The sequence below is a fragment of the Anabrus simplex genome, chromosome 1 (assembly GCF_040414725.1).
Source record: "Anabrus simplex isolate iqAnaSimp1 chromosome 1, ASM4041472v1, whole genome shotgun sequence".
Taxonomy (NCBI): Eukaryota; Metazoa; Arthropoda; class Insecta; order Orthoptera; family Tettigoniidae; genus Anabrus; species Anabrus simplex.
In genome coordinates, this window is record NC_090265.1 from 550,594,176 (window position 1) to 550,620,983 (window position 26,808).

At 40.5% G+C, this 26,808-nt stretch overlaps 1 protein-coding gene across 2 annotated transcripts in view; it reads right to left on the reverse strand.

Moving 5' to 3' along the window:
• Positions 1 to 26,237, reverse strand: part of LOC136857128 (integrator complex subunit 15) — a 123,480-nt gene extending 97,243 nt beyond the window's left edge. Inside the window, exon 1 of one of the 2 annotated variants that reach the window (XM_067135537.2) lies at positions 26,073 to 26,237. In XM_067135537.2, coding sequence (XP_066991638.1) covers positions 26,073 to 26,166 — 94 coding nt within the window. In that variant the 5' untranslated portion in view covers positions 26,167 to 26,237. Of the gene's footprint in view, positions 1 to 25,845 lie in introns of both variants that reach the window. The other variant, XM_067135538.2, reaches the window with a different exon arrangement.
• Between the last annotated feature and the right edge of the window lie 571 nt (positions 26,238 to 26,808).

A 26,808-nucleotide genomic window follows, 5' to 3' on the forward strand; every position in this document is an offset into this window, starting at 1 on the left:
CTTCAGACTCTCCCAGTGTTGCGTTACATCAGGCTGATATTCCTTCGGCAAAATCCGATGAAGGAGTTCTCTGTATTTTGAAGTAATTTCTGTATTGCCAAACTTCTCGGTGTCAAAAGTATGTCTGAAGCTCTTCTGTTGTTTCCTCCTCTGGGTGGACAGTGACAAATGCATCACTGATCTAATAAGTCGGTGATCTGTCCTACAGTCATCAGCTCCCGTCATTGCTTTGGTGATGAGAGCATCGCGTAGATCTTGCTCGTGGACGATTACACTAGCCTGCAAAAAACTTTTTGTGCGGTAAAAACGAAAATAGGTGGGTTTTATGAATTTCTTAACGCAGAATCCGAGAAAAAATCAGTTTTGGCGTATCACATCTGGTTTAGTGGCAATTTTACAAAATGTTATTTTGTTCTTACGTAAAATTGTTGATACTTAGTATTGATTAAATTTGATGTATTAATGTAAATTTCAGCTTGCAAAACATAATCATATTTTGCATGCATTAAATACACATAAATGCTGCTTTGTAAGCAAGTAGATGGTTTGTATTATATTTTAAATGTATATTGAAATTCGTGAAACTGAAGCATAAAGCGCCTATTTAGTTTCGGCTGTACAGTTGCTTTTAAATTAATATAACTGTAACTTGAATAAAAATTACATGGTTAAACGTGCATAGTTTTTTTTTACTTACATTATGTGCACGTTAGATTCACACCTCCGTCTTTTCCCGTTTTCCGTGGAATTTCCGGGTTTTTGAAGTTCCGAATGATCTCTAAAAGGGTCGTCTCGTGCAATTGACCAACAGTAATCGGCCATCATATTCACATCCCAACGTACCTGATAGCGTCGTTCTGCATCTTTGAGATCCTGGTGAAACCTTTCATCTTGTTCTTCACTGACAGCTCCTAAATCTGGAGAGAAATAATCCAGATGCGAAGCTAAGAAATGAAGCTTAAGGCTCATATTACAACTGAGTTCCTTAAACTTTACCAACATTTTCCTTACAATTTCTTTGTACTGAGGGTCCTTAATGTTGCCAAGGAATTCAGTCACTACATCTTTGAATGCGTTCCATGCCTCTTTCTTAATTTTGGTCATCGTGTTCGTGAAATTTTTTTCCTTCATCAGTTTACGAATCTGTGGTCCATCAAATACGCCTTCTTTGATTTTTGCATCTGATAATGAAGGAAATTTATTGGATAAATATTGGAAGCATAGGCTGCTTTTATCTAATGCCTTGACATACTGTTTCATCAAACCTAATTTGATGTGCAAGGGTGGAAGTAGAATTTTTTTCATAGTCAATAAGACTTACATTCAAGACATTTTTGGATCCTGGTTGTAGTTGTTTCCTTTCTGGCCAATTCACTGTATCCCAATGTTTATCCCATGCCCTGCTATCCCACTTGCATAGGAAACAGGAAAATTTTGTATAGCCTTTTTGTTGTCCCGGCAACAATCGAATGATCTTCAAATCACCGCAAATTTGCCATCCAAGCTCGTGATATTTAATTTTTTAAGCACCAACTTTAAGGTCTCGTATGTTTCAGACATTTTTGTGGAATGTGCAGGTAGTACGGATACCAGAATATTTGTATTATGAAACAAAACAGTCTTTAAACTTCTTTTGGAAGAGTCAATAAAAACACGCCAGTTACTAGGATCATACTCTTTCTCTCCCAAATGACATAGAAGATTTGAAACATCTGTACAAAATACAAGTTCATCTTCGTGAGTATAATACTTTCAGACTGTTATCTTTGCAAGGAAACTGCTTTATCAGTCCATCATAAACATTGCAGAAGGGCTGGTGCTTTTAACATGTCTGTTAAAACAGACCCTTAGATTGTTTCGATCTAGGATGCTGCCACGATGTTTTGAAGCAATCCCTTTGGCGAAAGATGGTGTTGGTGATTATCAACCCATGCTCAGCACATTTTGAAACTGTCTTATCTTCAATCCTACATACCTCGCGGTCTATTGTGTATCTGGGGGAGTTTGTTATGAATTTACCAGGAAACCCCCAACTACAAAATGAAAATTTAGACAGCAATAAACCTGTAATAAAATGCAAACAACAACAAATCAATTCACATAATTGTATTCTAAAAAACAGTTGCGCAAGAACATCTCTCAACATTACATCTTACGAATTCATGCAGATACTAAAACACTGAATTGCGTCAAAACTAGACGTGATAGGAAAAAAATAGCATCATTTTCGGAATCAGGGCAGCGATTTCCATAAGAATGACATATTTTCTATTTTACCGCAAAATCATGTTGGCTAGTGTTATATAGTCAATGAGGTGCCAGTGTTTCGATCTAGGATGCTGCCACGATGTTTTGAAGCAATCCCTTTGGCGAAAGATGGTGTTGGTGATTATCAACCCATGCTCAGCACATTTTGAAAGGAGTCTAATACCATTGGAGTTTTTACTGCCAAGCAAGATGATTTTATCTAGGTGATTGATGTTTGATAGGATGTAATCCAGATCTGAATAGAATGTTTCTTTGATGTCATCATCAGAGTCTAATGGGGGGGCATATACGCAAATTACTGTGGCATGCTGGTCACCATTTAATCAAAGTCCTAATGTCAATGCGCAAATTACTGTGGCATGCTGGTCACCATTTAATCAAAGTCCTAATGTCCAGTTGGAAGCTCCAGCAGGTCTCTGAGAAGCTTATTCTTGATAGCAAAGCCTACTCCATATGTTCGGTATTCGCTGGTAGGTTTACCCTTCCAGAAGAAAGTGTATCCTGCTCCGTTTTAATTCAACGGATCTTCTTCAGCAAGACGGGTCTCCTGGAGTGCTGATATGCCGATATTGTATCTTCATAACTCTCTACCTGCAAGGGCTGTTCTCCTTTCGGGTCTCTCGTTAAGTGTTCTTACGTTCCATATAGCAAAATATAATTTCTTTCTTGTTCGACCGCATTGAGGTGATACCATTGGACGCGGTTATCCAATCGGTACTAGAAATGGCTGACTATGTTTAGGGCACCTTTTCTAGGCCCTTCCCCATGTAAGGTGAGCAGATTGGACTCTAAATGGGACTGCTCAGTCGTAGATGCAGCAACCGAATTGCTCTACAGCCACAATCCTAAGCAAGATGACCAATCACACATCTACCACCTACGTGCCAAGTTATCACTAGAGGCTTCCAGACATCACAATCCTGCCCCCGTCGCAACTTCCTGATCGTTGCAGGACTTTTGGAAGTGTCAATCCGTTGTTGGAAGACGGTTGTGCGTGAGATTCTTTTAGAGTGAGTGTGTTGCTGCACTTCAGCAAACGCACTGTACTTGATGACTTAAGAACTATTTTCAATGGCAAGCAGATGCAAGACGATTGAAGGGTTCCTAGTCACTGCAGCCTTCGTCCGCCATTCCAGCCGAGGAGGGACCTACTGTCCTTATGCCTGGTCCGCCATTGAGGACTTTATGTGCCGCTGACCAAATATGGTTCATCCGCCTTTAGGGGAAGTTTTCCACCCCAAGGGCAAGAGAGTGCCCTGAACTTGATGAATTTATGTGTCATCTCCTACACAAAGGCTTCATCAAACCTACTAAGGGAGAGCTCATCCGCCCGTAGCCATTGGTTCTCCCCTAGTTTGCCAGGTTTGGTACTGGCCGCCTGACCCTCAGCCAGACAGTCGCAGGTAGTACCATCTACTGTCACATACGGTAGCAGGGTGATCCTGACCTGACACACATCGGAAACTATATATTGACAAAGACCTAAAGAAGTTAGTATTAAGGCAAGAAATAGTAGACTGAATGGTAGCCAGCTTAGTTGGAAATAACCATGAAAATCTGGTGAAACCATCTACACACACACAAGGATGAATTTATTCCCGTTTCCCTTAGATTGAGGGAAGGGTCCGACGTAATCTATATACTGTACCAGGAAAAGTTGTTGGGCTCATGAGCATGGGAAGGATCTCAGGTAGTGTGCGGTACTTTTGGAGCCGGTACAGAGAAGGAAGTTTCGCAGGATGAATAATAGATGGTATAATTTTTTCTAATAAATGTATTCAAGATCTGAATAAAAATCACCCTGCTTCTGGCTCACATTTAAATACTAGAGACTGTCTTGAAAATATGTCTTTCCATTAACATGTTCAAATAAAAATTAAATTCCAGAATTCTTAAATGCTGGTAAAGTTGAACAAAATATAATCTTTCATCGCATATGTTCTCTTGACGTTTGAAAATGTCCAAAATCAATTACTATTCTTAATAACTTCACTTAAATAAACACTACAGTTCATATAGGTTGATCCTAAAGTCCAACTAAATCTCCACTCATAAATTCAAAATTAAATATGATTCAAAGTAAACACTTTGTTCATGAACCTTTCTTATAAGACCTGAAGTTGAAATTAATTTATCAATGGACTAAGGTTTCAAAAGTTCAAATTAAACACTGAATCTTGCAAATCACTTCTGTGAAATCCTAAAGTCTATTTAAATTGAAATGGATCAAATATAAAATACATACTTGCCTCAGAAAATCCCTAAGTCTTTTTAAATTGATTTGTTGTCATACACAGACCTAGAGTTCATCTAATTTACTTCCTACAGTCTATCTAGGTTGTAAAATTGAAATTCACATGATAAAATCTTTTTATGAATTAGGCACTTGCACTTGACTAATGTAGCACTCAAGAATTGTGGTTGATAAAGTGCCTTTGCAATGAGTCAGTTATTGTCTAGTGCATTATGCTGAGATTATTCACCAGAGAAAAATTGTAAAGTGCACTTATATCACCTGAATTCAGCAAACAGGAACACATGAAATGCGGCTCCGCAGATCGGTGACTGGAACTCCCACGATGAGGTCGAACTCAGCACCAACAGCGGCGTACCACGTTCCAAATACCTCGACGTACCACGCATCTCCTCCAACAATGTAGCCTGTCCCGTGTTGAATTTGATGTTTGAAGAAATACGAGGTTTCAACACTTTGTCAAGATTTCTGGTGTTGTCAGAGATAAATAGACACATGGGAAAGTTCAATTGACACGGTAATACGAAACGTAGCACAGCCTAAAACACAGGTCTCTGTTTAGAATATTTACAGTAGAAATGTTGTCACTTCTTAAGTCACTGGAGTTTTAAATGCACAGTTCATGTAGCGTGAGATTTTAACACTGGGCACAGTTCATGACATTTGAAACAAGTAATAAGTTCAGAATGAATGTCACAGTTAATGGAAAATCACAAGTAAATTCAGTTCATACACGACGTATTCAACAGTCTCTAAAATTCTAGAACACACTTCTTAAGTAGATTTTCTGTGTAAGTTAGCCTTACAAGAATCCATATTTCCTATAACCGACATAAAATGTCCTTAAGGTTCAGTCTCTTTTCTAATACGTATCTAACACAGTTCGAACATTCATTAAATATGTGAAAAATTGTCCACATTCAATCTTACTAATCACTGAGTGTTTGACTATCATAACACATTGACCAGTTCGAAGTCATATTCAAAGATGAAGCACACGTCAAAACGTCTCCAAATTCATAAATACGTCAATAATCATAAGTTTAAATTATCACACACAGTTTACAACTCGGTAAAAAAAATTCCTAAGTTTTATACACGGAGTTCAACTTAGAGGCACTTTGAAATATTTCACAAGTCTATGACGTGGTTGAAATTTCTAAGAATCGCGGTCTCGTATGGTGAACTCCTAAGTATTTCAGCATGGTTTTCACTTCGACTTTGCGTAGTGCGATCCGACAGCATTATCGCCTTCCATGGTTGAGTTGTAGATTTCAATTGAGTGTACACGGCGAGTCGTTGACCTTATAAACCCGTTGTGGACTGGCTCGCTGCTTCAAGCAATGGAAAAGTGGTCTTGTACAGCAAAATTTCTACCTTAATATCTTCGAAGTTACAGAACGGATTGGCTTCAAATTTCGGCTATTACCATTTCAAAATGCGGGCTTCACGCTGGTGTAGCTCTTATTTCTGTAACTTAAGCCATTTAAAAGTTATGAAATTTCCAGACTATTCCATAGGGGAGGGTCGACAACATGTGGCGATTACGTCGCTCAGCCTGTTCCCCGCTCTCTCTCTCTCACTCCTACAGCAAGCAGCAGAATCGAGAACTTTCTCCGTACAGCTGTTTCAAATGCTAAAGCTGAGCAGTTCTTTAATAAATAATGAATTATAAAAATGATGTGCCAGGCCATAGGCATTCCTGGTACAATACAAACGCTCCACAGGGTGAGATGCTTGATGAGATGATAATAGCCCTAGCTTAATAGACAAGGTGGGCTTACTAAGCAAGCAAGATTTGCAGGCTTTAAACATTTCCCTGATTTTGCCGTCCATATTCTTCCAGATGAATATTTCTCTGATTTTGTCTCTGGTTTTGAAGGTGCCTAAATGTCGCCCTAATGGGGTCTCATGATAGTACTTAAAGATCATGGTCACAAGAACACCTGGAACAACTACTTTCATCTTATGATCGTACCTCGAAGGGCATCACAGAACCACATTCCTCAGCACATAAGGGACAACATGTACCCCAGAAGAAAAGGGTTTCCATTATAGGAGCCAGCACTGGATCTTCCCATTGATATTTTTCGACATCACGAAATAACATAAGGGAATCAGTCACAATAGCATTAACACAAGAAGGTTCAGAAATGGAAGGAGAAGAACTGTCCTCCTGTTCAATGGACTTAATGTCACCAGAAAACATGTGGCTTAATCCTTCTGCAACCACATTCTCTGATCCTCTAATGTGCCACATGTCGAATTGAAAAGCTGAAATACGCCCAACGGGCAATACGTCCTGTACGACGAGGCCTAGCTAAAATACCAATATAAATGGTCCGTATTGGACATTATAAATTTTCCAGCCAACTCATTCCTGGTTGCCAGCGTCTCGCCCCCGTGTGCTAGGCTGGGCTCATCAGTTGGTACCTAGCACACCTACCAAGACACATGACTAGTGCATACCGTGGAGGCCACTGCTTAGGCTAATTGAAACCACCAGCAGTGCCAATGCACTATGGGAGACTTTGTCTCACTACCAAAAACTGATGCCTGCTTGGCCATCAGATGATATAGATGTTGATTCCCATAGGGAATCTGAAATATTTGTTGCAAATGAGTAAATTTATAATACCAATATAAATGGTCCGTATTGGACATTATAAATTTTCCAGCCAACTCATTTCTGGTTGCCAGCGTTTCGCCCCCGTGTGCTAGGCTGGGCTCATCAGTTGATATCTAGCACACCTACCAAGACACATGGCTAGTGCATACCGTGCCTAGCACATGGGAGTGAAACGCTGGCAACAAGGAATGAGTTGGCTGGAAAATTTATAATGTCCAATACGGACCATTTATATTGGTATTATAAATTTACTCATTCGGAACAAATATTTCAGATTCCCTATGGGAATCAACATCTATATCATCTGATGGCCAAGCAGGCATCAGTTTTTGGTAGTGAGACAAAGTCTCCCATAGTGCATTGGCACTGCTGGTGGTTTCAATTAGCCTAAGCAGTGGCCTCCACGGTATGAACTAGCCATGTGTCTTGGTAGGTGTGCTAGGTACCAACTGATGAGCCCAGCCTAGCACACGGGGGCGAAACGCTGGCAACCAGGAATGAGTTGGCTGGAAAATTTATAATGTCCAATACGGACCATTTATATTGATATTATAAATTTACTCATTTGGAACAAATATTTCAGATTCCCTGTGGGAATCAATATCTATATCGCCTAGCTAAAACCCAACTTATCCGGGAGATAGTAGGTTCGAATCCCACTATCGGCAGCCCTGAAGATGGTTTTCCGTGGTTTCCCATTTTCACACCAGGCAAATGCTGGGGCTGTACCTTAATTAAGGCCACGGCCGCTTCCTTCCAACTCCTAGGCCTTTCCTATCCCATCGTCGCCATAAGACCTATCTGTGTCGGTGCGACGTAAAGCCCGTAGCAAAAAAAAAAAAAAAAAACCCAACTTAAAGCCTGATTGTCAGTTTCTAACTCAAATTTAATATGCTCCTCCAGATAAAGGCGGAACTTCTCCAAGGCAAACAGGACTGCAAATCCTTCTAATTCATAGATGGAGTACTTAGCTTCTTAAGCCAATAAGGTCCTAGACGCATAGGCAATAGGCCACCTTCCAAGATCAGTTTCTTGATGAAGGACGGCAGCAACAGCAGAAGAAGAGGCATCGGTATGAACTACGAATCTCTTAGAGAAATCTGGCATAGCTAATACTGGGCGTTACAGAGAGCTAACTTAAGATCTTCAAACGCAACTTGCTGCGATGGCCCCCATTCAAACTTGACACTTTTTCCTACGAAGTAGGTTTAGGGGCGTCGCCCTATTAGCAAAGCTGGAAATAAATTTCCTGAAGAAATTCACCATGCCAATGAACCTAGCGATTCCTTTAATGTCCTTAGGAGGCTTGAAGTCACAAATTGCTTGCGTTCTAGAATGGTCGACAGAAACTCCATCGGGCAACACAATATACCCTAAAAATGACGGCTTAGCAAAAGTTGCCTTCGGTAACTAAATTGTCAACCCAGCCTTACAAAGGCGATTTAGAACTTCCTTAAGATGATCTAAGTGTTCTTACATTGACATAACCTTCGAATACCATCAGCCTGGTCCTCAGGTAGATGCCTAAGATCTAAAGACATCTCACTCTGGGTAGGTGAAATAGATGAAGATGATGCAGAATTACATTTTAAAAGAGGAATATTTACATTAATGTTAAATTTGAATGTGCACGACTTGCTCTGAAGATCGAGCACTAGACCAGAATTCAACATGAAATCGGCCTCCAATATCACAGGGCAAGACAAGTGTTTAGCAACAAACAACTTAATTTTCCATGTAAATTTTGAAATGCGAACTTTAGCGAAAATGAAGCCCATAATTTGTAAAGGTGAAGAATTTGCTGAAACACATTTGATAAAAGACAAACAATAGTCTGGGAATTTACAGCAGGCTTTCAACTTAGAGTACTACTCCTCAGAAATAATGGAGCTAACGCTTCCTGAAGCTAACAGTGCAGTAACAGGTTCATTATTTACCTCAATTTTAAGAAATGGCACGAATCCTGAGGTCTCAAAAGAAATTCTAAGGCATTCCCTTGGGCCTTCAAATGATAGCTTAGAGGGGGTTTCTTCCTTGAAGATTTCAGTGCCCGATTTAACGTGGACTGAACCTCGGGAAATTGAAGATGGTGACTCAGCCGACGGCGCTAGTCACCTCCTATCGCCTAAGTTAGTGGAGGCTGCACCAAAAGTTGAACAGGAAGGTGTGCTGTTATCTGAAGTACAATTTTTGGCCAAGTGGAAGAATGACCCGCACTTAAAACAACCCTGGGCGGCCAGCTCTGTTCCTAGTTCCAATAGTTTTTATAAGAGGACACTTGTTGCAAAGAGGTTCTGCTGATCTGCAAGCATAACACTTGTATGGAAGGAAGGTTCGGCGAGATGGTGGCGGAGAACTGTTGGATGATGGAGGGGGCTCCCTAGCAACTCACAAGGTGTCAGCGTACTTCACTCCCTCAGCTGACACTGCCATTGCCTCAAGTTCAGGGAGAGTTTGAGGTCGAGAAGCAAAACATAAGTACCACCTGTATAATGGAGAAATTCCTTCAACAATGGTCTGTACAATTTGATCTTCAGGAAAACGAAAGTGAATACCCGCATGTATAATTTTATGTCTTGGATGAAGTCGCCCAAATTCTCGTCCAACCTCTGAACTCGGAAGTAGTACTTCTGTAAGAGATGACATTGCTCTAGCTAGAATGAAGTTAGCCAGGAGATGGGCATGGAAGTCTTCAGTAGAACATCTATCAGCTATTGCCTTCGCAATTTTATCCGAGAGGATGCCTACAGAATATGGGTAAATTATTTGAAGAATTTGCGAATGAGAGAGAGCGAACACCAGTGAACAGAAGGTATGATCCTGAAATTCAACTAGGAATCCCAGAAATTAAATTACATCCTTAGTTGAAATGATCGAAAATTTGGAGATGCCCTTAAGCAACATGGCTAAGGGGTGGGGTAAGGTGCTAAAACCTGGCAAAATAATAGGGGACGGCATTGGAGTTGGAGGGTTTCAAAAGCTGCATTGCTAATAAAGAAAGATGGAAGTTGTTTTAGATGATCAGAAACTTGTTCCGATGGGGCAGACGTTTGTTGAGTAACTGCCGATTTCCTACTCTCAGCAGTCCTCTTCTGATGTTAAGTTTACAGTTGGAACATGGTCGCTTTTAGCACTAACAGCCCCGGACAACAATTGATTAACCCTATTCGACATATCAGAAAGGTGTTTGACAAAATTACAGGCTTTCTTAGCGTGATCATCCTTCATTTTTAGAGACAATGGGTCCCTAGCCCTATTGTAAAAATGGAACAGTCTAGCTTGAACGCACTTAAGCTGACTGGTAGAAGGGTCACTTACTTCAAAGAAACTTACAACGGACGCTAGCTTGGTGGTATTATCAGTGATGGTCGACAGAGCCTCATCAATACCTTTCTCCCCAAATATTGGGATACAAATGGGAAATTCTATAGATTCTTTTTGACAATAACTGCTGCAACTGTGCCACCAGACAAGACATTCCTAATTAAGAGTTTGTAAATTAATTCCTCCTTGCGCAGGTAGCCTGGTGCAAGGACTTCTCGAGAACCAGACATCATGAGTGAAAAGCTGACAAAATTTTGAAAAATCCAAACAGAAAAAAAGTTTAGAGTTCAGTATGGAATCCTATCAGTAGCCGTCAAAAGGGGGTTATCCAGACCCATTCAACCACACTCTGCTACTGCTTGTTGCGGGGATACTGTGGTTTACAGAGGTGAAAAAAGGTGCAGGCATGAATGGGTGGATATAGGAAAGTCAGAAGATTAATTTAAAACTTTAAAATTTGAGCTATATTTCTTCCTCTTCTTTCTTTTCTGTTTAAACTTTACGCCTTACATATAATTTACAAAGTTTATTCCACCCATTCAATACTGTACAATATGTTATCAAGGGACTAGTTTTGACCCTATGTGGGTCATCATCAGCCTAACTAAGATACTCTTATGGATTTGCCAAAGTCCTAAGACAAAATTACATTGTGGAAATAAAATTTTAAAGAATGAACTGTGTATGTGATGCGATAATGTACATATAAAATGGTGGAGTGATGAAATGTTATAGATAAAATAATGTTGTACTGATCAATGACAAATAAAATTTTCAGGATTTACATCAATTACAATTAGACTGTAAGAATAGTATCACACAATTTTTACAATGATGATTAAAATATGCCCTTGTTAGTGAGTACTCATTCCCTTAGTTGCACTCTACCGGTCAGGTCGTTCACATTGCGCGCAAGGTTCTATTGGTTCCAACTTGGATTGGGAATTTTCCTCACACCACGGCAAGAATCCATTATATTATAAGAATGTCGTATGGTTTTATCTACATTTAATTTCTGTATCAGAAATATTGGACCTCAAGCAAGACAGACACCCTCTGCGCCAATGTTCAGCTTTCAATTCTCTACATGAAGATGCACTTGAAATTTAGAACCCAATAGAAGTATCTGGACTTTGCATTCAACTGGCATATTACACTTTTAAAGTGCAATTTTAGAGTATTCACTAACAAGGGCATATTATTATTGATTTAAGCCCACTAAGGAGCGCTGGTGACTAGTTCTTCCTCGATGCTCTTCTTTGTTCCCAATAACTCTTGAGCCCTGCTGATAATTTCTCCTTTCTCTCCTGTGAAAGGGGCTTCCGACTTCTAGGAACTCTAGGTGGTGGGGTCCAAGACTGTACCATAGCACAAAATTTGGAACGAACTTCTATATCAATATCTGAAATCCCAGCCGAATCCAAGTCCTTCTGTACTTCATTAAGCCACAAGCTTCCAGTCTTGTAGCTTTTAACCAAAGAAAAGATCTTCTTGGTAAGCCTGTTGCTGTCCATTCGTTGTAGGTGTCCATAGAACTTAAGCCTCCTACGTTGCATGCTGGTATTGGCTGATTCTAACTGTCGATACAGCTCAGTGTTCGATTTAAGTCTGTAGGTTCCATCTGGGAGCAATCTCGGTCCATGAATTTTCCTGAGGATACGTCTTTCGGCTTTCTCTAGATCATCCATGGTGCCTTTTTTGTTCATTAGGAGGGTCTCTGAGGCGTACAAAAACTGTGGTCTGACAACAGTTTTGTAATGACAGATCTTAGAATTTTTCGAAATGCACCTCTTATTATAATGGTTGTGGGATAGTTGGTACGCTGCATTGAGTTTGTTACACCTTTCTAGGATGGATGCACCGTCTCTACCATTGGGGTGGACCCATTCACCAAGATAGCGGAAGCGATTGACTTTCCCAATCGTTCCATGTATGGTCGTCAAAGGGGGGTTACCGGGATGCCGAGTCTCAAAGTACTTAGTTTTGTCATACGATATGTGTAATCCAGCCTTCACCGCTATCTCGTGCAGGGCTTCAATAGCAATGACAGCATCCTTAGAGTTGTTGGTTAGGATTGCAATGTCATCTGCGAATGCTAGGCACCTGATCTCAATCTTTCGAGTCCCGGCTCCAATGGCAACTGGTTTGATTTCTAGATTCCTCAGTGTACATTCCCAGTTCTTGATGACTTTATCAAGCACTAGATTAAACAGAATGAGTGAGAGGCCATCACCCTGCCGTACTCCAGTTTTTATCTTGAAAGTCCGAGATAGTTCTCCCCTGAACTTCACCTTAGATGTTGTATCCGTAAGAGTCTGTTGGATGAGGGTGCGTGTGTTGTAATCAACACCTCGTTCTTGCAGTACGGAGAAGAGTGTCTGGCGGTCGATGGAATCATAAGCTTTTTTAAAGTCGACGAAAACCACAGCGATGTTCATACTCCTTACTTGTTTTAGTTGGAGAATGGTTTTTAGGTTGAATATCTGCTCGGTACAAGACTGTCCCCACCGATATCCTCCTTGATATTCACCAATCGTTCGATCGCATTGGCTTTCTACATTGTCCAGTAAAATCCTTGACAGCACTTTGTATGCTACTGACAGCAGAGATATCCCTCGGTAGTTGTTGACATCACTGTGGTCACCTTTTTTATGTAAAGGGTGTATGATAGCTGATTTCCAGTCATCAGGGATCCTGCCAGTCTCCCAGCAATCGATCAAGATCTGGTGTATGGCCTCTGTGATCTTATTTCCACCTGCTTTTAGAGCTTCCGCAATGATGCCATCTTCCCCGGGTGCTTTGCAGTTCTTAAGATGTCCGATGGCATTAGCAACTTGCTGCATTGTTGGTGGGTTAGATGGGAGGTGTATCTCTGGAGGATCTTCAACAGGTAATCTTTCCGTGGGATCTTCGCAATTGAGCAGCTGCTCAAAGTAGTTTGCCAAAAGTTCCACGTTCTGGCTGTTGCAGGTGACCAACTCCCCGTCTGTATTCTTAAAGTGAAGACATTGTGGTTTATAACCTGAAAGTTCCTCTTTGAAGGCCCGATAAAAGTTTCTGGTGTTGTACATTTTGAATTCTTCATCTAACTTCTCCAGTCTTGACCGATCGTAAGATCTTTTCACACGTCTGATGGTCTTACTCGACAGTTTCCGCATCATTCTGAAATTCTCCCAATCTTCCTTTCATTTAGTCGAGTACCACTTCGTCCACGCTGCGGCACGCTCATCAACTGCAAGATCGCATTCAGTATTCCACCATCTATGTCGTCTCTTCCTTCGAGGTTGTCCGAGGTATTGGTCGTTTCGCATATGGTGGACTTCAGTTGGTTCCAGTCTTTCATATCTTTTTGCAAGATGTCGGTTGCAAAACGTTCTTTATTCTCCGACAGGAATTGGGGATCAATCCTTGGTGGAACTGTGGTAGAAGGTATATTTCGTTTTGGCAGTAATCTGGTCTTTATTTGTGTGAAGAAATGGTCAGAATCAACATTCCATCCTTTACGAACTCTGACATTCATGATCTCTTTCCTGCATTTTACACTGATTGCAACATGATCGATTTGAAATGATCCTATAGCTGCGTTCGGTGATTGCCAGGTGGTCTGATATTTTGGCTTTCTGGGGAAAACTGTGGACATGATCTTCAACTGATGTAATCTACACAGTTCAATTAAGCGCTTGCCGTTGGTGTTTGTTTGTCTATGTGCTGTGTAAGGCCCCAGTATATCTTGGTACTGTCGTTCTTTTCCCAGTTGAGCGTTGAAGTCACCTACGAGTATTTTGACATGGTGACCGGGGATCTTACCGATCTCGTCTTCTAGCATCTGCCAGAAACTTTCGACCTTTTCAGGGTTCTTCTTATTGTCATCATTAACTGGAGCATGTGCATTTACAATAGAGTATCCCTTGTTGCCACATCTTAGAGATAACACAGAGATGCGTTCGCTAGCTGATGTAAATCCGATGACAGAATCCATTATATCACGTCGTACTAAAAAAGCTGTACCAAAAACGCTGGAGCCATGTGTGTTCTTAGATGCTGGTTTCCCCTTGATTACTCTATAACCTTCTGACTCAAAAGCCACATCATCAGTAAATCGGGTTTCTTGGACTGTTGTTATTGCAATTTTGCGTTTGTGCAGGATGTCCATCAATTGCTTGAGTTTTCCGGTCTTACAGAGGGTTTGAATATTGATGGTTCCAAAGTGTGTGACAGTTTTGGGTCTCAATAGGTTGGTGATATTGGGGAACTCCGACTTTCCCCGCACGATGTCAGGCTCCCCAGAATCCGAAGGCCTGAATGCGCCACCATTGGTGACGGGAGATTGGATACTCCCTGGGGTAGTTACATCTGCGTCGTTGTTTATCATCGTATGCGAACTAGTAAAGAAATTTACTAGGGGTGAAGACTAAACGCCTTCAGGGTTGGCCACTCCGAATCTTATTCAGGAGCGTTGATTACAATGGGGTCGCCACTCCCAAAGGCATTTTAGAGCTACTGCCAGCAATTATTTAGGCCGCCCCTTACATGGGGAACAGACGCCCTTGCAGCCGCCCCTGACATGGGAAACAGACGCTGCTGATGCCAAGTGTACTTATATTATTCCCTAAGCACTGGGCTGCCTCTTCCGCAATCTCCACCATTCAGAAGTCCATCTTCTCTGCTGTAGATTCCGTTGAGGGCTTCACTCGTAACCCTGAGCTGGGACCCTTACCAGATGCTACACACCGGGTCAGGGCATATTTTAATCATTATTGTAAAAATTGTGTGATACTATTCTTACAGTCTAATTGTAATTGATGTAAATCCTGAAAATGTTATTTGTCAATGATCAGTACAACATTATTTCATCTATAACATTTCATCACTCCACCATTTTACATGTACATTATCACATCACATACACAGTTCATTATTTTAAATTTTATTTTCACAATGTAATTTTGTCTTAGGACTTCGGCAAATTCATAAGTGTATCTTAGTTAGGCTGATGATGACCCACATAGAGTTGAAACTAGTCCCTTGATAACATATTGGAATATATTTATAGACATTGCAATTATTGTACAGTATTGAGTGGGTAGAATTAACTTTGTAAATTATATGTAATCTTAATTCAACAGGAACCAATAATGAAATTTATAACCCTGAACTTTACACCTTGCTAAGCAAATAACAAAAGAGGTATAAAACTAGCTTGTGAGCTAGAGTAACAATGTTAGGAAAAATCAGAATAATCAATTAATAACCACTTGACGACAAGAGCTTGAAGCTCCCTAGTTACAAATTTTTAAAATCAATCAATCAATCAATCAATCAATCAATCAATCAATCAATCAATACCAATCTGCATTTAGGGCAGTCGCCCAGGTGGCAGATTCCCTATCTGTTGTTTTCCTAGCCTTTTCTTAAATGATTTCAAAGAAATTGGAAATTTATTGAACATCTCCCTTGGTAAGTTATTCCAATCCCTAACTCCTCTTCCTATAAATGAATATTTGCCCCAATTTGTCCACCTGAATTCCAAATTTATCTTCACATTGTGATCTTTCCTACTTCTAAAGACGCCACTCAAACTTATTTGTCTACTAATGTCATTCCACGCCATCTCTCCGCTGACAGCTCGGAACATACCAATATAATGGTCCATTATAGGACATTATAAATTTTCCACCGAGCTCGATAGCTGCAGTCGCTTAAGTGCGGCCAGTATCCAGTATTCAGGAGATAGTAGGTTCGAACCCCACTGTCGGCAGCCCTGAAAATGGTTTTCCGTGGTTTCCCATTTTCACACCAGGCAAATGCTGGGGCTGTACCTTAATTAAGGCCACGGCCGCTTCCTTCCCACTCCCAGCCCTTCCCTGTCCCATCGTCGCCATAAGACCTATCTGTGTCAGTGCGATGTAAAGCAACTAACAAAATAAATAAATAAATAAATAAATAAATAAATTTTCCAGCTAACTCATTCTTGGTTGCCTGCGTTTCACCGGCGTGTGCTAAGCTGGACCAGGCAGGCATCAATTTTTGGAAATGAGCCAAAGTCTCTCACAGTGCATTGGCACTGCTGGTGGCTTCAAGTAACCTATGCAGTAGCGTCCACAGTATGCATTAGCCAGGCGTCTTGGTGCGTGTGCTAAGTACCAACTGATGAGCCAAACTTAACACACGGGGGTGAAACGCAGGCAACCAAGAATGAGTTAGCTGAAAAATTCATAATGTCCAATAACGCACCATTATATTGGTATTACAAATTTACTCATTCAGGACAAATATTTCATGTTCACTATAGGAATCAACATCTATATCATCTGATGGCCGGGCAGGCATCAACATCTGATGGCCAGGCAGGCATCAATTTTTGAAAATGAGACAAAGTCTCTCATAGTGCAATGGCACTGCTGGTGGCTTCAAGTAGCCTATGCAGTGGCCTCCAGAGTATGCACTAGCCGTGCGTCTTGGTGGGTGTGCTAAGTACCAATTGATGAGCTCAACTTAGTACACGGGGGGCGAAACGCAGGCAACCAAGAATGAGTTGGCTGGAAAATTTATAATGTCCAATAATGGACCATTAAATTGGTATTATCCAGGACTAGCGATGGGTCGAACCAGTTCATTCCTATGGACTACTTCACTCATTCACACTCTTTACTGTGAACCGTTCAAATGAAGTAGTTTGTTCATGAAGTAATCAAGCCTGATGAAGCTGCTGAGTATGTCGTTCAGCAGCGACTTCGTTCACAGTATCTCACTCACTCAATAAAGCTTCATAATACTTAATAATATTACCAACAGATGGCAGAGCTATGTAATTATGGACCAAATAGCTTGCTTGCTTACAGCATCTAGATGATGGTTGATAGGGACAGGGAAAAGATAAAGATATAACGAAAGAAGGAAATACATTTAATCTAGGGTCATCTTATTCGCATAATGCACTCAACAGTGTCTTTATCTGGCATGTGATACCTGTTTTAGCTGTACTCTGGCAGAAGACACCAGGGTTACGAACGTTATTCATCATAACATAGGTAATATTTTTTCCTCTTACAATTCAGTCCTAAATAGAACGAATATGACTACCTACCACTGCCATAAATATCTATTTATCTACCTTGATGAATCTTTCATATAGTTATCCTCCTGTGGGGGAAGGGGCGGTAGAATAACCCCCACGGTATCCCCCTGCCTGTCGTAAGAGGTGACTAGAAGGGGCCCCAGGGGCTCTGAACTTTGTAGCGTGGGTTAGCGACTATGGGGCCCTTAGCTGAGCCCTGGCATTGCTTCTACTTACTTGTGCCAGGCTCCTCACTTTCATCTACCCTATCCGACCTCCCTTGGTCAACTCGTGTTCTTTTCCGACCCCGACGTTATTAGAGCACTCAAGGCCTAGGGAGTTCTTCATTTTCACGCCCTTTGTGGCCTTTGTCTTCCTTTAGCCGATACCTTCATTTTTCGAAGGGTCGGATCCCTTCCCTCTGATTAGTTTTAATAGAGGATGGTTGCCTAGTTGTACTTCCTCTTAAAACAATAATCACCACCACCACCACCACCTTTCATATAGTGTGATGTCACTAACAAGTAGCTCTCATTTTTAATGGAAGTCCACTCATCCATTGTCAATACAACCGCTTCTGCAGACAACACTGCAATCATAACACAAGCCTGCGAAGTGTTGAAAATTTTCAAAGATTGTACTGAGAACATGAGCAGTGAAAGACAGGTCACTGCGTCAAAAGTTATACTCCTCATTCGGTCATTGAAAAGATGGTGTTGCAGATTTGCCAATAACTCTGAAATTCATGGTGATGTGAAACAGATGGCCGAGAAGCTAGTGGAAGAGCTAAATCGTTGTACTTAAAGCGCTCTTGAAGAGACGATTCCAGCTTCAGGTCTTTAAAAATGATATAAAGTCCGTTCATTTGGATTTATTATTTAATTAGTCTATTCCCCAAGTGCAGTTTGTTTAATTAATTAAGTGTTGTGTATGAGATGAACACTCCTGCAAGGAAGATACTCTTTCGGCTGTGGATTCAGTGCACTTTTTACTTCCAGATTCACAAGGCAAGCATTTTATTTGCATGTCTGCTGTGCTCACTCTGACGGATTGTCAGTGTCTTCGTATATATCTTTAATGGTGTAATAACACAGTTGACAGGTAGGATGGGACTGGGAGTAAAGGACGAAATGAATGACGTAGCTAGTCAGAGGACGGAAGAGAGAGAGGGAGCGAGCGACAGACAAATCGAATGAGTTGTGAATGATATGAAGTTTGAGAACTGTGAAGTGTTTGAACTACCAGTTCACTGAAATTGAGTGGTTAGTTCACACTTCATAAGAGCGAAGCATTCATTTTGAACGACTCATTCACGAGCTACCCATCACTATTCAGGACAAATATTTCATGTTCCCTATGGGAATCAAAATCTATATCATCTGATGGCCAGGCAGGCATCAATTTTTGGAAATGAGACAAAGTCTCTCATAGTGTACTGGCACTGCTGGTGGCCTCAAGTAGCCTCCACGGTATGCACTAGCCATGCGTCTTGGTGGGTGTGCTAAGTACCAACTGATGAGCCCAACCAAATACTTTAACACACTAATACCCGACAGCTCTATCTCAACAGCATTGAGTGGAGTGTTAACAGCGACAGTGGTGACATCTAGCATGTTGGTGTGAACTGCATACTTGTCTATGCTACAGTTGAGAGGAATGCACAACACTCATTGGAAGATAGGTAGATTTACTGGCATGTAAAAGAATTCCTGCGGGACTATATTCAGGCATCTCCAAAAACCGTAAAAGTACTTAGTGGGACGTAAAGAAAATTATTATTATTATTTTATTACAGTAAAAAAAAAAAAAAAAAAGTGACTGGATTCGAAACTCATGGCCTTCAATTTCAAGACTACTGCGATAACCATTACGCTACAGGCCCACAAGTTTTTGATTGTGAACTTTATGGTACTGTTTAACAATGTGGACCCTCAAGTTTGAGTATACTAGAGTTCCATATTTGTTAATATTATTGGTTTTATGTCCCAATAACATTTCAGTAGACTATTTGATTGATTTTCTTAATATAGGCAGCGTGCATGGTACTAGTAACAGAGCACTCTGGCGGAGTCCCGAGAATTAATACGGTGAGAGTGCGTTCCGCTGAAGTGAAGGCTTGCGCCATAGTTACGGCAAAAAATATCGCCGCATCTTGTCGTCAAGATATGAAGTGGTGCTATGGAAGTTGTAATACAATATGGGTTTGAGTACATACACTTCCAAAATAGTCACAAGTCAACAGTGAATAAAGCGCAGAAACTAGTTGACAGTGGCCGTGTCTTACAGTTCTACGTTCTTTATTATTGGTGGCAAGAAATTTGCTAGCACACAAGCTATGTAAACAATGTCGCTGATATACAGAAACAGATCTTTAGAATATTTTTCAAGATTTTGAAAATTTTCACCCTCTATATGCATCTTTCAACATGAATTCGCACACTTGCTACACTATGAGTTTGTAACACTTCATCTTTTGTAAATCTCCCATTGTGAAGAAAAGGCGGCATAACAAGTAAAGAATGAGGTGACTATGTTTTAATACCTGGCAATCCTTTGTCGGCTAATATAATGTCCCCTTCACTGAAAATATTTAGGAAACCTGAATTGTTAACAAAAGTATCACTAGTTCTTCCACTATAACAAGGGGAAACATAACAATAGTTCCGTTTGAGGCCACAGCTAATAAAAATTTAAATGTATAACATGACTTGTACGAAGAATACATGAAACATCTCTCATATATTCTTGCTGGCATTTCCGATTTCATTTCTGTGCAATCTATTATAACTCGTGTGTCAGGATAAAATGTTTTAAAAGCTCGAGGCAAAGTGTTTTGCATGGATAGTTTGCTAGGCTAGAAATAAAATTAGAAGTGTGTTTCTTCACTACTCCGCGCAGCAGTAGTCCGATGTACATCAAATATGACTGCCAAGGCAGCAAAGGTTATACCCAATTTAATTTTCATTAAAAAGAGTAAACAAACATTGTTATTACTTATATTTATAGACACTTTAGAAACAAAGAAAGAAAGTAAAAAATTGAATGTTTTAAATGAAACACTTATTAAATCCTTCAACTGTACCTCACTTTTATGCTCTGGTATCCGTGAAATCCTCTGCATATGTCCAGGGGGGTGTTGGGACCACAACTTTTATTCACCTTCTCCGAAATACTTGAAGGTACTGTGCTTGAGTTGCACTGTGTGCCTACATCATTCCCACTAAAACACAAGTGAATTTGAAAGTCGTTGCTTCAATCTCAAATGGTGCTTGCAGCGACTTATGTAGTTTTTCATACTGATTTTTCACAATAAATTCATGAGTTTCCTGATTAGAAGATGTATGCATATTCCAGCATTTCATTTGTTTACTCGCTCTTTCAAACCGGATACATCGCATTCTCTTTTCGGTTTCTTCTTATAGCTCTCATGAAACAGAGATCGTATATATGATGGATAATTTTCAATAGTACTTGGCTTTCTTTCAAACAAACATTCACTGCAAATGACGGAGCATTTGGTGGGTTCCCATGGAGTTACATCTGCACTGAAATGCAGGAAAACATTTATTATTATTAGCATTATTATAAATATTCGGTGTAGTGGAGACACGTGCACACTGAAGGACATGAATGTAAACATACGAACCTGCTGCAATGCATACTTGAAATGAAATGTACTATTTCAAAGTGTACTTAAATAAACATGTTCTTGACTTGGCATACCTGGTATGTTTGAATTGTGTGATATGAAATGTGTGATTTACGTCACACCAAGCTATGTTTTCTCGCTAAAAACAGCAAGCTGTCCGGTATTGTCATATTAAAGTATTTGGCCCAACTTAGCACACGGGGGGCGAAACGCAGGCAACCAAGAATGAGTTAGCTGGAAAATTTATAATGTCCAATAACAGACCATCATACTGGTATTATAAATTTACTCATTCAGGACAAATATTTCAGGTTCCCTATGGGAATCAACATCTATAACACACGACCAATTTTTACATCAGTAGAAAAGCTTCTTTGCTCTACAAATTTACACTTTTCAGGCCTATCAAAGACACAACCTACATTTAACAAAATTAAACAGTATTCACTGTCTTAACTGCTCAACAGTCTTATTGCCTTAAAATGAAATGAATTAGGTTAACTCTAACAGGGGTAACAAGTATCCATCCTACCTGGCATTTAGTAAAACAAAGGTTTAAAGTTACTGGCCGAAAATCAAAATGGTACGGAGGCGAACACTTGCACTCCTTGAAATTTACATGAAATTCTTAAAACCCTATTTGGGCTTATGGCCCAACGGTACGGAGGCTAAACCTGTACTACGGAGGTGACTAGCTGGAGAAAAATATTTAAGTTACAGAAATTACTAGATAGATCTTACAGGTTACAAAATCAGTCACCTCAATATCAAGTTGAGAGGGAGTACAAGAGGGTTCCTCACTCTTTATTCCCTAAGTCTGAGTAAGTTCTTTAGGCTTGTTTGAGAATTTACATTACAAACTAAACTTACATTGTGAAAGAAATTTGAAACCTTCCCCTCGAGCTAGCTTCCAAAGACAATTGCGCTGTTAAGCAAAATCTGCCATTACCTTGAGCTGGTGGACCTCCCGAAGATGGACGAGGGAGCCCTTTCCCCCTTCCTCCATTACGTACACACACTAGACTGGAGCAATCACAAAGACCCCGTGGTCTGAAATGTGCCAGCTTTCATAGCGGAGAGGTAGGTTCCAGATTTCTCTGGGTCGAAACCCTGACACACCCGCAATTTTCATTGGACCACCAAATAAATATTTAAAAATGTGTTTGGTTACTTAAATAAATATACAATATTTCTCATTGGCCAACATCTTAAGTTGGCGGAAAGAGATAGAAGTGTTGATAACTTTTGATCACCAAAAACAAACTATAAACAATTCAGTTTAGGAAACCTTCATACACAAAATTTCTTTGAAAATTAATAGTTCATCTTCACCCCAGAGGGCGCAACATAAGTTGATAGTAGTGACATCTGTCGAGAAATGTTCCAACTATTTCCAAAATGAGTTTCCGATTTCCCAATCTAGATGGCCTTCTACAAGGCGCTAGTTTGAAATACACAGCGCGGTTGTACCTCCGGCACAATATTCACAATTAATTACTCTGCTTTCTTTCTCCTAGCAACAATGTCTTTTGTTTGAAACCAATACTGAAAATGTTAGACAACCATCATCAACAAATAAATACAGTATAATATTCATAAATATAGCATAAGTGTAGCTTATGAGTACTGACACTTACTGCCCATACTGTACAATGCTTACATATCATTAGAATCTTTAATTAATCTAACATGATAAAATTCAAATAAGTTAATCGTCTAAATTTTTTTTTTTCTTTTTTTTGCTAGGGGCTTTACGTCGCACCGACACAGATAGGTCTTATGGCGACGATGGGATAGGAAAGGCCTAGGAGTTGGAAGGAAGCGGCCGTGGCCTTAATTAAGGTACAGCCCCAGCATTTGCCTGGTGTGAAAATGGGAAACCACGGAAAACCATCTTCAGGGCTGCCGATAGTGGGATTCGAACCTACTATCTCCCGGATGCAAGCTCACAGCCGCGCGCCTCTACGCGCACGGCCAACTCGCCCGGTCGTCTAAATTTTAGTCTGAACATGAATATTAAAATGTCTGTTCTCACCAAGGTAGGCCTACTGCTGAAAGTAAGGACATGGTGGAATAGGGAACACAGTTAGGCCAATAATTTTATTGTGATTCAGAGAAGAACAGCAAATGTTGGTAGGCCAGTTCGACTGAGCAGGAAGGAGTGAGGGGAAGCTCCACCTATTGAATTAATAAAAATGGGAAAGGAAAAAAATCTTTAACTATCGACTCCTACACCCTTGCCATTAACTCTTAATTCCTTTCTCATTCAACAACAACAACAACAACAACAGCAACAACAACAACAACGAAATGTGCACAAACTGCATGGTAGTTTTTTTTTTTTGCTTTACGTCGCACCGACGCAGATATGTCTTATGGCGACGATGGCATAGGAAAGGCCTAGAAAGTGGAAGGAAATGGCCGTGGCCTTAATTAAGGTACAGCCCAGGCATTTGCCTGGTGTGAAAATGGGAAACCACGGAAAAACATCTTCAGGGCTGCCGACAGTGGAGCTCGAACCTACTATCTCCCGATTACTGGATACTGGCCGCAATTAAGCGACTGCAGCTATCGAGCTTGGTGGAAGTTTATGTAACCAGTCAAAGTAATGTCAGTCTTGTGAACAGAAAGTTGTTAATGCACTTTACAACATGGCATCATTTGAAAATTGACCACATTTGAAACACTTGCACTCACCACTCAGCTAATGGAACCATCTTGTAACCTACAGTTCAAAGTGGTGGAAGCCACAGACCGCCAACCTTATAACTATATGCCTCACTTCGTAGTCTGTGTCCATCCATTCTTTACTTAACATGGTATCAGTTGCATAAAAATCACACCATATGTATGGCTTCTTTTCATGAGTCTCATAAGTAACATTTTATATTAAGTTGTGACAGGTAGTATGAACTGCAGACAGAGTTCCACAATGTAAAAACATTCTCTCGCAAGCTCATGTACATGCCAGGATGGTGTATACTTTTACAGACATAAAACTCTCTTAAGGAAGCGGCTTTCATTTTCTCTAAGTATTCCATCTGTATCACGGTGAGGTAAACCCATATATTTTCTACATCATACGTCACAACAGGCAAGACCTTCAGCTGAAATAGCTTCATAACAGACAATTTACTGAGCTGCCTTATATCACTAATGGCTTTTGTGGCAGCATTTATTCTGTCATTTATGTAAAGCCCAAAGACATTTGCATTGAGGATAGTTGGTGACAGCTTAAGCAGTGAGGGAATTCAGTTTTCTTTCTCATTTAACTCCTCCTTCCGTCTCATCTTCAAACCTAAGGCCACAGCAGCAATTACAGCAATAAGTGACATCCCTCGGCTGAGTCTTTTATCGTTGGACACTGAAATTAAACTTTTCAGTCCCTTAAGTGCGGCCAGTATCAAGTATTCAAGTGACAGTGGGTTTGAACCCCACCGTCGGCAGCCCTGAAGATGGTTTTACATGGTTTCCCATTTTCACACCAGGCAAATGCTGGCGTTATAACTTAAGGCCACGGCTGCTTCCTCCCTACTCCTAGCCCCTTCCTGTCCCATCGTCACCATAAGACCTATCTGTCACAGTGCGACGTAAAACGAATTGCAAAAAATTAAACTTTTCAGGCTCAAGATGGTCCCAATAATTGTAACCTATGGACCAGAACTCACTGGGAATTTCTAAACAAGAGTGACCTGTAAAACTGGAACGTGTAAAATACATTCACTGAAAAAGAGTCATTTGTGTCTCAAAACATTCCCAGGAAAAACTGGTTTATTAGACGATGTTGCCATATGCACAGCATTATTCCAGACGCTGTATGAAAAGAAGAGGAACATTACTATGGACTTCTATGCCACAGAGGCTACGACATCCGATGAATGGAAAAGTACAAACTATGAATTGAGACACATCTGGCCCTGTGGTATAGGGGTAGCGTGCCTGCCTCTTACCTGGAGGCCCCAGGTTCGATTCCCGGCCAGGGTCAGGGATTTTTATCTGGATCTGATGGCTGGTTCGAGGTCCACTAAGCCTACGTGATTACAATTGAGGAGCTATCTGACGGTGAGATAGCAGCCCCAGTCTAGAAAGCCAAGAATAACGGCCGAGAGGATCCGTTGTGCTGACCACGACACCTCGTAATCTGTAAGCCTTCTGGCTGAGCAATGGTCGCTTGGTAGGCCATGGTCCTTCGGGGCTGTTGCGCCATGGGAGAGAGGTGGGGTGCGGGGTGAATTGGAACACGCAATTACTCATTTTGCAGTGCGTGGTTTCCACTTTAAACTGTGTACAGCTGTAGATTACAACTGTGAAAGGTGTGGGGGACCATGTGACAAATACCATTCTCTAGCAAGCAACAAAAGGACTATCTTGATACAGCAACTTTGCAGTGAATGACACTTTAGAACTGTAATAATATTTAACATGCACACTGTGCGCTTTTCTATTTAATGAATTCCAGCAAACAAGTCTCGAAATAAAAAATTAGGTTATGTTATGATACAAAGTCGTCTATCTCACTTTCCCACTCATACAAATCGCATCGGACTAGTCTACCGCTAACTTTTACTTAAAAGTTGAATACAAGATATACGGATATTCGCACATTGATGCCGAAATGGTTTGTCACAATAAGACTACTGCAGAACTTCTATAACTTCACTTACCTACTCGAGACAGAGCCTCCCTCGCACTGAAGGGAAACTCAAGTTTCCGGAGAGACTGCTTCAAATCTAAGGCTGATATAGCCATTATATTTTCCAAATTATGAGATGATCCACTATTTTATATCCTTGCACAATAACCACATGTAATTACTTAATGATCACCCGTCAATGAGTAGAACAGTCCAAAACAAAACACAAAAAAAAATCCATTTTCTTAGGACACTTACGACCGCTGATCACCACAAAACAAAATGCGTGTACGTGTATATAAATGTTTCCAACATGTGTACGTTTGGATCGAAATCGCTGGCAGATTATCATAAACAATCATAAACAAAACAAGTCAAAGATAACTACTTAAAAAGAAGAAACCACTAGCTCGACGGACGCTTTCTTTTTTGACATACCTCGTTGAAGGCAACGAGGTTGAAGGGTTGTGTCGTGAGCAAAGAGGATAGAGGTCGTGAGAGCGATTTGGAAGTCTTGGTGAGAGCTCTTACAAAATACATCGCTCGTGATCTCTTTGATCCAAGTGAGCAGTGTGTGTGGTTTATGTCAGGTTTATGTGAACGTCTCCAGTTTTTAAGGTTATTTGGTGACAATCTAGATGCATGCCACATTCAGGTGAAAAACATTTATAAAATTAATTTCCAGAATGAGAATATTTCAAGAATTTCAAAACTAATACCGGATGTGTATAGAAAAAGATGTTTCCGTAGCCTCCTCTCATTTCAGTGGTCAGTGGTATTTACTACCTATAACTTTGCTCGAGGGGAGAATTATAATTACTACATTTTCTGTAATAAATCGTTGAAGGGAGTGGGATAATAGTAACTCTAATTATTAAACAGTCTATCGCACAAATGTACAAAGTAGTAGGCTAATAATAGTAACTCTAATATGGGAAGAGAAAAGGTACCGAAATGTGTATTATAGTTGTAGTACAACCTTAAAAAGGAACTT